At 35.7% G+C, this 11,121-nt stretch overlaps 1 protein-coding gene across 1 annotated transcript; it reads right to left on the bottom strand.

Annotated features, from left to right (window-relative positions):
* Window positions 1–41: 41 nt before the first annotated feature.
* LOC116307721 (TBC1 domain family member 10A) lies at window positions 42–10,849 on the bottom strand. Its single transcript, XM_089032824.1, has 13 exons — window positions 10,303–10,849; window positions 9,287–9,386; window positions 8,584–8,691; window positions 6,231–6,334; window positions 5,570–5,636; window positions 5,050–5,097; window positions 4,225–4,290; window positions 3,806–3,880; window positions 3,637–3,698; window positions 3,193–3,245; window positions 2,671–2,749; window positions 1,565–1,631; window positions 42–1,474 (listed from the first exon to the last, which is right to left on the bottom strand). Exons 1-13 carry the CDS (start codon window positions 10,434–10,436, stop codon window positions 1,394–1,396), a joined length of 1,044 nt encoding a protein of 347 aa, XP_088888950.1. The 5' UTR covers window positions 10,437–10,849; the 3' UTR covers window positions 42–1,393.
* Window positions 10,850–11,121: the final 272 nt, after the last annotated feature.

The following is an 11,121-nucleotide window of genomic DNA, read 5'->3' as shown; positions in this document are numbered from 1 at the left end:
ACTTTAGTAATACTAAATAGCACAATTTCATGCACACTCCATTGTTTTCTATTGTTTAATTAGCACTATTTTGTACTATTTAGTAATTAGTGTTTCACAGATTAATTGTTTGCACTCTAGTAAAATAAACAAATCATTTTTAAATCATCAAAATAATGTCATACCACTATTAAAACCCTCACAATGAATACATGAAACCACCAGTCAAAAAATAAAGAAAAATTCAACCAGTCCAAAAAATCATGCCAGCTCAAAAACAAAATCAATCTTGAACTTCAATTACCATACCTTGTGAGAAAGAATAATTGCAAGAACTAGGAAAAGTATTCGTTACTTTTATCATATTAATTTACAGGGCAACACACAAATGTATGACAACGTTTGAGCTTATTTGGTAAAACCAGCAAAAAAAGCCCAAGCATAGAAGTATGTGAATATATCATTGATGGTTATACTTTTGCGCGTTGCCCTATAAAAGTCTATTAATTAGACTATTAATTTATCATCAATGGGAAGAAGATAAGGGAGGAACATCTGAGGAGTATCTACCATAAAGGTGTATCTACCTTTATGGGGAGAAATGGGTGCTTTCTCAAACATATTTTGTAATTAATTCAAAGAAAACCTTGCTGTTTAAACCTGCCAGGGCTTTCACAACAAAACATTCATATATATATATTACCTATTCTACTTGCAAAACAAACCCAAGTCTTTTAATGAACTGTTTATAATAACATCATGCATTTATTTTACTACCACTACTTAAATGTCTTAGGTCTGTGTATTTCTCCACGTTCTCTGGTTTTTCTCCCTTCTGCAAAACATCTTCACATTATCCAGTTATCCACCCTCCACAAAACCTAACATAAGTTAAATTCCAATTTGATCTAGTAAACATGACTTTGATCTGCCCTTTCAGGGTATCGTTAAAAGTCAAAGTGTTGTGTTTTCTTATGAAAATGGTATGATAACTGAAACTAATTGACTGAACAAGAAAATGTGCAAGGGATTCCAGTAGTGGTAGTAAATGATGCTATCATTAAAACATCCTCTTTTGACTTCATCATTTACATTTACATTCAGATCAATTTCATTTCATGGAGCATTTCATATAATCTCATGTATTCATATTCATGCATCTCGTATTCAATTTCATAATTTGTGCAGTCCTATGTATGTGTATGTCCAGTCTCAGCAGTTGTCCAATATAACTCAATGAGGCTGTCTTCAGTCGCAATATTGCCCAATGAGGCCAACAAATCACATGACCCAATTAGTGCACCTTATTAATGTTGCTGTTTAAACATTTCTAATCACTTGCTAGATCAACGACAGCCATAACCTTGCCTTGATTGCTGGCAATCTACCCCCAGTGTCAGATCAGAGGTTACGGTCATCTTGGCTTGGACTGTGCTGATAGGTGATATTCATGCTCTTTACGCAGGAGTTTTTCAGATATTTTGAGGGATAGTGACTAGAAATAACAACATACAACATCATGAAAATCTAGAAGACTCACAATTAGCTATGATATATACAACTTATAGAACATAAGGGTACTTACTACTGGAATGAGTACATCTTCTTGCATATTCTCTAAATGCCTCAGTCTTTCATTGGTTTCAAATAACCTGGTGGTTTAAAGAAAGCCAATTTTAAAATCTTATTGTTTTGATCTATTTTTATCACTAAAAACAATACGGAAAGAGAGCACACGCAGCAAATTGATGATGCAGGGGAGTAGGATAAGGCGAAATTGAAACTGCATCTGGTTTCAAAAAATAGCCCAACCGGGAATTTACATGGCGTGCGTTATTAAGAAGTTTCCCTCTCTTATTTATGCTCTCTTGGTTAATTATAATACATGGCGCGCGTTATTAAGAAGTTTCCCTCTCTTATTTATGCTCTCTTGGTTAATTATAATAGCAATAATAATAATGATGAGGAAGAGGTCAGGAGGTTATTGATATGACAGAATTTAAGTAAAACCCTGGCTAAACAAGGAAACATCTTTACCATTAACATGTGTGACAGAGTCAAAAGACACTATTTTGGACAGTAATTATTTAGTCATAAATCTATATTTTTAATTAGGAATGCCTCGTGTACACATAGGAATGTAATTCTTTAGTTAACTGTTTGCGTGGAAAATGCGTAAGCAAGAAATAATTTCCGCACGTAATTACATTACAGTGAGTCATGCCTAGGTTTGGCGCTTGTTTACGTAAGTTCGTGTTTGGGACATCCTGTTTGCGCCTAGGGCGTGCAACATTGCGTAGGATGTGTAAGGTCTTAAGAATGCAGGTTTTCCCATTCCCATAAAAGTAGGCCCAAACTAAGCTTAAATCAGTGTAGTAAAAGTTCTTGAAGACGTTGCGTTGTCTACGGATATTTTCACATATCAAGACAAGGAATTCTCTTCGATGTAAAGAGATATCCTGTAATCTCGTTCCCGTTTTTTTTCCCGTGTATTGTAAAGTTGTGTGAATTTTTCAATAAATTCTTTTGTCAAAACCACTTGCAATCTGATTCATAGCTGAGCGCCTTGCCGCCGGTTACACATGCTTCCTTGATGTTTCACAGTTTAGCCATGAGCATAACATAATATCGCTGCAAGAGACAAATTGTGCTTCCAAGTACGCAAAATATGTTTCTGCATATGTTTCTTACCCAGGACACTGAGGCAACTGTTCAGGGGGAAGTAATATCTTGACCATTGCTACTGAGGTTCTGAATATTACCTTCACTCCTATCAAACAAATAAACAAAACTGTAAAAGATGTAGACAGCCAAGCACCAACTGCAATGAAGTGTTCTGTCATAATTGCACGAATACACATCACATATACACTTTTTTAGATGAAAAATGATTTTCTATTATTTTTTGCCAAATATTTTACCGTGAATCAAATGCAATAAATAGGTTGCAACTGTCCCTCAAAGCAAGGGAAATCACATTTTCGAAAGCTTCAATTTCAGAATTTTCTGGGCCGGGGGAGGGGGGATAGGGGAAGAGGAGCATTTTCTGGGGGGGGGGGGGGGGGGGGGGAGCATTTTCCTGGAACCTCTCTTATTAGTTCCCCCAATCAAAACTATGCTTTGCAGTTCCTGATCAAGGATTTTTTTAGTTGACTTGATATCAGCATGTTGTCTGCATGGACTCAATTTGTTCTGATGAAAATGAAGACATACCTTCACAGAAAAACATATCCCAGACACGAAGCACTGATGAAAATGGAATATTTCTAGAGGGAGAAAAATGATACAGAGTTTATGACTACAGCTGTTTTACTATGTTTGAGTTTGCTACCCAAATGAGTATTTTCTAATATCTTCTTTCCATCTTACCAATCTCCTTTTGGTCCATTTCTTTGTTCATTCATTGTTCATTCATTCATTTGCTCATTCAATCATTCATTCATTTGCTCATTTATTTAATCATTCATTCATTCATTTGTTCATTCATTCTTTCCCAACCCTCCCTCCCTCCCTTTTTCTTTTCATTCATTGGTTCATTCATTTGATCGTTTCTTCATTGTTTGTATATTGGTTCATTGGTTTTCATTTCAATGTTTGTTCACTCGTTCATTCATTACTTCCTACCTTCCTTTCTTATTTATTAAAATATTAACGTACCTTGCTAATATACACATGAACCATTCAGTCATGTACATTAATGGGTCTATCCTATGGGTTTTCTGATTGATGAAAAAATAATGTACAGAAAAAACATTAAGAAAAATGTTGGTGGATTTCCTTATTCAATAAACCACAGGAAGCCCAATTCAGAATAAAATTGTCTTACCATATGTTTTGCTACTTGTGGTATACATTTTTCTAATAATCCACCAAATATTGCTGCATCCAGCTTGACTGCCTCCTATCACAAGTTACCAATTACTTCATTTAATATACATTTTGTTTGCTTAATTGAATGAAGGAAGGAAGAAAGAAAGTAATGAATGAATGAAAGAACAAAGGAATGAACGAACGAACGAACGAACAAACGAACGAACGAACGAAGGAAAGAAAGAACAAACAAATGAAAGAAAGAATGAACAAACAAACAAACAAACAAACAAATAAATGAACAAACAAATGAATGAAATAAATGAATAATTAAACAATTGACAGATGGATGGACAGACAGATGGACAGATAAATCATAATAATATCAAATGTCTCTGTTTTGTAATCAACAGAGAAACTTCTTTAGGTACTTACTAGTTTTGGTTCATAATATTCAGGGATGTATTTTTCACAAATCATTACAAAACACCAAAATGCATCCTAAAATAAATTAAAGAACATTTAAACACTCCCAATCACACATTCAGTAATAATCTCTGACCATTCATGGTGTACTTCATTATTGTGCATAACATGAATAAGTATACACATAGCCTTGTGATCCCTCAAAACTGTGGACTAGCATTTCCCCATACCTCTATACACCCTTCTCATAATGGCTGATGAATGCACGGAAACGAGGTCACCCAGTCATCTTGCAAGGTTGAACCAAGCAGCTCATTCAAAATAAAGGCTGTTAGTGCTAATTCAGATCAAAACAAAGGTCATTTTTTCATACTTTTCTTCTTTAAAGTCATTTCATGTAATGTTATATCTTTTATCATGAAATAATGACTGGGTGACCTCGTTTTCATGCACTTGTCAGCCATTATGAGAAGGGTGTATTCACTTTAATAATAAAAAATAATAATGAGAATAATAATAATAATAATAATATTTATTTGATATATCGCTTTTGACTAATAGCTCAAACGCACTTTACATCCAATCAATGAAAAAAAGAAAAAATAACACTAAAAAAATCCTAACCGATACAAAAAAAGAAGTATATTTCAGAGTCAGGCCAGGGGTGGTTTGATGGTTGAAAGGATCACCATCCTCCCCCCACCAAGCCCCTCCACCTTTGTAGGAGTACAGAATGATTTTTAGCACTATTTTAGTTTTTCAACTACTGAGAGTATTGTTGCACTATGATAATACAAGATTGGATGATGGCTCATAAATAATTCAATCACTAACCTCTAATGTCATATGCATTAGGAGTACAGCTGCAACTGGAGCCATTGCCTAGCAGAAATATAGCAAATGTTTTGCAAACTTTTCAATTTTTTTCAAACATCAAACTTTCATCAATCTATATTCCATATGTAACAAAATCAGTGTTTAAATGTTTCATTTCAAATTTTCAACCTTTAACTCTTATTTTTGTTCCTGAAACAAGCTCTGGATTGATCTAAGTCAGAGCATGGCTAACTTTGTACAAGCACCTTTTCTGTTATGTTCAGGAAACAGGATCTCAAGAGTTTGAAATTCCTTTTAGAGAGATTGCAAGGGTGGATCCAGGATTTTGTTCAGGGGGGTGCTGCACACAAAGTTAACACAGGGAGGGGTGCACCCCTTAGAATCAAAGGGAAAAAACAGCATTTGGTTATCTTCGAAGTAGGGACACAAGGTCGAACCAGGGAGGGGTGCCCACCCCCTGCACCCCTCCCCTGGATCCACCCCTGGATTGGACTATTACATGTGTAGTTTCACTAACCTGACAATATCCAGTTTTTGGGTTATATATTGAATATGCTTTCAACATTCGAAACAAGTCTGATTGCCTGGGAAAAATGAAAAATGGGAGAAATGGGAAATGAAAAAAGAATTAAACTAATTAAACCGAAATGGAATTGTCAAAATGAAATTATCTAACATTCTTAATTACAAAATACATATGGTTATCTATATTCTAATAATAAATTATGACCTCAGGTAGTCTGGCTCTATAAAACCTTTTTTTTTATAATATGAAGCTTTTTCTTATGGTTTGTGATTATGAAAATGGAGATAACTTGCTATTTCTTGGTATTTACTGAGAATAGTGGGCTACTAGTCTGTGATTCGTAAAAATTGTCTCTAGGCTAGAAAAATGTGCAAACTACTATCCATTGCTCAAAATGGAAAAAAATTGTAGCCTGCCATAGCAGATAAAGGAGGTCATTCCAGTAAATTTTTTCCAACCATTCTATTATTCATTTGGTATTCCATCGTCATTTTTGCCTGCCAAACCTGAAATTTGTCCTGTCATTTGGCCACTGGCAGGCCACTATTTTGAGCCCTGAATGGGCCAGTAGCTGTTCATTAATTTGTAATAGTTTTAAAAAAGATGAAGTACTGTGAATGATGGGTGAATATGATGGGTTATGTATACTAACCCTTGTCCTTGATTATCAGAAAACATTCCATGGTAGGGAAACGTTCGGCACAGATCTTTCTTAATGTCATTTTCCCACTCTGGTGAACTTGCAGCATCTAGTCTCTAAGGTAGGAATATATATTCCACAATTAGTAGATATAAGGATTTAATCAAACAGCCTTTGGCGAACTCTTGGATACTAGTTGCACTTTTTGGAGATTGGGCTCCCTGTGTCATTGTTATGCCTGTTGACATTCGAAGGATTCAAAGTATTTCGCTCGATTTCATACTTTTTTTAAATACTCAACTTAGCTGGTAAAATCAGTAATAGTTCTTTTATTTTATTTTCCTTTCAACACCTAGTTTTTTGTTATTTTGTTGAGTTTGGAAGCGAATTCTGTGATGAATTAATGGTCTGAACTTCAATTACAAGAGACGGCTTCGACTTCGATGGAGTCAACTGAGTCAAGTATAGAGTATAATTGGAAGAAGATCTATTTGCAAACGCTTTCTCTCAAAACTGAATATACAAGATAATCAGCCGTTTATGATACAATCGGGGCGATCAACAAAAAGCGTTGCGTTATGCGTGAGGTTGATTTACATTACTACTTTATATCTTGACCTTCAAGGGTCACGGCTCCTACATTTTTAACATGAAACTATATTTTGATAGAAATTCATTTAGAAATGCTATTTATTTTGTCTTCATCCAAGTCTGTAAATTACTGATTATTTATTGGAGCAGATTCTTGTTATACCTTCGCACATTTCAACATTCAAGAACATTATTGCTTTGGCTGTTTGTAATGTGCAGCGATCAAACTACTTTTCATTCAGAAAGGCTTAATATTTGAATGACAAAACTGGCCGAACTTCCTTCAAAAATCCAATGGAATTGTTCTTTTTTTCGTCTTTTTCTATTTTTTTCTACGATCTACATCTACATTGATTATTTTCTTAAGACGTCACTCAGTAAATACAACTGTTCATATCAGTAATAAAACTTCGCTCGATCGAGCTTATAAGATTTTTTTGCGAAATACCGTCGTGACTTTGAGCTGTCTCTATGGAGAATAAAGTCCTCTAGAGCTTGAAATCAGACTTTCTCCTCGGGTTCTAATTAAAATAGCTTTTTTCGATATATAGCCGGCTCGATCTACGAGGTCTTCAGAAAAATCGAAATGTCGACTTTGTACATAAGTGTTTTTGTTTACTTTTAAATGCATCAGGAAAAAAGGTCTAACTCATTGAAATTTTATTTCAGGCGTTAATTGTATAATTTTACTTCAACTTGCATCTTTCCTCGAGTCTTTTAATATCAATAATCCGAAGAAAAAACTATGTGCGAGACTGCGCATGCACAGTGGGACCCCATGGCGTTCACAAGTGCTAGAAACTATCCCACATGGATCATCAGTATTCCATTTCCTCATATAAAATATCAAAGTAATCTATAGTGTATAACAGCTTTGTGCCTGTTAGTGTCATGTAACGTTCGTAATCAGATGACGTAAGACGATTGGTAATCGTTTAAATATCGATCTGCTAACATCTTAGTGAGTGAGTGAGTGAGCGAGTGAGTGAGTGACACATTTGCATATTCAGACCCCTCACAATAACTCATTTCTGCACTTCACATATCCACGAGTTAAAAATAACTTCATTTATGGAGTGATTGAAACATATTGGGAGTGCACTGCCCAGAAAACCTCAAAACAAGGAAAAAACCTAACAAACTTTGTTCACGTGTGATGCTAACTGCAGGAATCCAACCTGAGACCCCAGAGGTGAGAGACCTTGAATCAGGGGAGAGACCTAACAAGCTAAGCCTAGTAATTGAACCTGAGACCCCAGAGGTGAGAGACCTTGAATCAGGGGAGAGACCTAACAAGCTAAGCCTAGTAATCTAACCTGAGACCCTAGAGGTGAGAGACCTTGAATCAGGGGAGAGACCTAACAAGCTAAGCCTAGTAATCAAACCAGAGACCCTAGAGGTGAGAGACCTTGAATCAAGGAAGAGATCCAACAAGCAAAGCCTAGTAATCAAACCAGAGACCCTAGAGGTGAGAGACCTTGAATCAAGGAAGAGACCCAACAAGCTAAGCCTAGTAATAGAACCTGAGACCCCAGAGGTGAGAGACCTTGAATCAAGGAAGAGACCCAACAAGCTAAGCCTAGTAATAGAACCTGAGACCCCAGAGGTGAGAGACCTTGAATCAGGGGAGAAACCTGATGCCAAGGCAGGAAATTGAATTTCCTGTGACCCCAGAGGTGAAAAGCATTTGGTTCATTTGCATCAAGGGATTTTGTCAGGCTTCGATGAGATAAGAGTTGTTGAAATGTACAAAATGTCATGGGTAATTACTAACATCAAACACTCCTTGGTTTTCTTTTGCCTTTTCATTGCTTCCTGACAATTGTTGCCATGCTTGTCCTCTAACAGAAGGTGGGATTCCCTTACGACACCTTTCTTTGACCTGAATGCATAATCAAAAGTCTTCAATTCAGTATTGTTGTCATACAGTCATTTGCAACTAAACGTGAACACCAGACACTAAAACATTTCTAACTGGCGGCCAAAATGTTAAACGTCGCGCCCAAGCGTCCAACAAATCATTACAAAACATACATTTTCCGGTTGACTAACTTCAACGTTTCGGCCGCCAGTTAGAACATGTTTTAGTGTCTGGCATTCATGCTTAGTTGCAAACGACTGTACGTACTACAGTTATGGTACATAGTCATACTTTATTACATAATAATGTTTTTTATCCCCAGTCTTAAATGTCCATCCAATTTGATATTTCTTTAATAATTGACAAGATTTTGAAAGACAAATTTTTGCATCATAATATTTTTCATTTTCTAGTAGGGATATATTTATATTTAAGGTTTCTTTATGTGCATAATCTTCCTCTATGGTTACGCTGGCTTCTCATGTAATCAATTTTGTCATTTTTTCAATCATATCACCCTATTCCCTGATGATGGATCTAAGATCTGAAAGCTCAGGAAATAATCAATATATGTAGATGAAACAACAACTGAATATTTAATGTATTTATACTTCACCTTTTTGAATTTTTTCGATACCCATTTATCCCAGTGTTTTAACATTTCAATCCATTTCAGCTCTCGTTCACGTAACACTTCAACAGGTAATGTTGTCTCCCTTAAAGAACAATGCCAAAGAATAAAAAGATAAAAAAATAGTATTTAAGCTCTAATTTGATACAAAGAGCAAATAAAATTATATTCTAAAGTAAATTCCATAAAAATTCCAGGGATTCAAAACGATTTTTAGTTGGGGGACAAGATGAAACTTAGGTTGTAATCAGACAACTGCCCCCTCCCCACCACCCACACATCCCTACTTTCAACATTCCTGTTTCACTTTTCTTGAATAAGGTCAATCTGAATCAGAGCATAATATATGACAATACAAACTTAAGAATTACACCGGATCACATTTGCCCAATTAAAAGGACAAAATATTTTCAAAACGTCTGCTAACTGTCAAAAAAATTTATTGCTCTCATAAAGCTGTGACCACTCTATCAGTATCAAATAGCCTTATCAAACTCTAGCATTAATATTAAATTGCTAGGCACTCAGGTGTGAACATAGATAATATATACAGGTACACAACAACTCGACATTTAAAAGTATTTATTGCATGCTAACCTCGTTCCTAAAAAGATTAATATCTTAGAGATACAAGAAAAATGAACCAGTTGGATTATATGTCTTTAAATTAATAAGTCTCTTACTTCCTGGAATTAAACAGCATTTTTTTTGTGATGAAGAATTAAAATGAATAAGTTTAGAGCTGAACTGCTGAATTTTATTTATCCAAAATATGATGCAGTAGAATTGGAACATTTATTGTCACAATAAGAATTATGTACGAAATTAAATTAAGTTAAAAAATTAAATATTTTTTGTAAAAAAGATTTATCCAATGTTATGTTAAATGTACACGAACGACTTTGAAATGACACGAGTAAATGTAAACTATAAACCAGTAGAAACGTTCCCTAATTTGTTAAATATTTGAACAGTATGTAGATGGATGTTTATATACTTACGAGGCTTGTTTATGGTTCCCTACAAACCCATATCTATCGAGTTCAGGTCCACTTGGTTCGTCTTCGTATCGACTGTCAGGATCGATCCGCCTCATAGCGTTCAACCGAACTCCTCGAGGCTCGTAAAATTCCATTTTCGGCTCGAGTTCGCGGTCAAAAATAATAACAATAATCCCTGGTTAATGCATCAAAGAAATGAAGATCTGGTTTCTTGAGTGCCACCGCAAGTCTTGGCTGGTGAGTCTTATTTTTGGGGATGTCTCCATTGAATGTTCAAGAGATGTGCTGTCATCGTCGTCTCAGTTAGGTTCCTTTAGCGCTCACGTTATTTCGATTCCAGCGCTTGCAAAGGAAAATCCGGGCTGTCTAGCTGGGGTTAAGGCTTCGATTGTTATTTGAGACGAGGTTGGAATTGAAGTTGAGTAGTTTTGACCGCAATAAAGCTTTGAAATCCTCTCGCCAGGTACACGTCCCGGCGAAGCAAAACAAAAACAACAAACGACCACCTTCGTCATGAGCCGTCCATGGTGTCTACCGCTGGACTACATCAAATATGGGAAGTGAGAGAAAGAGACGGGAGGGACGGGAGAATTGTAGTTTTTCCCTCTTTTCCACAATTAGCCGTGTCCTCCTCTCTAATCTTGTTAAATTCCCATCCACCAGAGTATGTGGTCTGAGAATTGTCGAAATTATGAAAGATGAAAGTCGAACTTATGTATTTCCAGGCGGATATTTTGAAGGAAAAAACTGACAAAGCAAAGAAAGGATGAAAGAAAGCAAAACGATATACAGACAGACAGACAGACAAACAGACAGACC

This window comes from Actinia tenebrosa, unplaced genomic scaffold, assembly GCF_029948245.1.
Source record: "Actinia tenebrosa isolate PJP-AT-01 unplaced genomic scaffold, QUT_ActTen_1.0 PGA_scaffold1__47_contigs__length_23844297, whole genome shotgun sequence".
Taxonomy (NCBI): Eukaryota; Metazoa; Cnidaria; class Anthozoa; order Actiniaria; family Actiniidae; genus Actinia; species Actinia tenebrosa.
The sequence above is the reverse complement of the archived record's forward strand: the minus strand, read 5'-3'. Positions and strand labels throughout refer to the sequence as shown.

Coding starts and splice junctions, on each gene's coding strand:
- LOC116307721 (XM_089032824.1), bottom strand. CDS start 10,436: ATGGAATTTTACGAGCCTCGAGGAGTTCGGTTGAACGCTATGAGGCGG. Junction 5,637..6,230: donor TCTGATAATCAAGGACAAGG/GTTAGTATACAT, acceptor CATTTTTCCCAG/GCAATCAGACTTGTTTCGAA. Junction 3,699..3,805: donor CACAAGTAGCAAAACATATG/GTAAGACAATTT, acceptor TTCATCAATCAG/AAAACCCATAGGATAGACCC.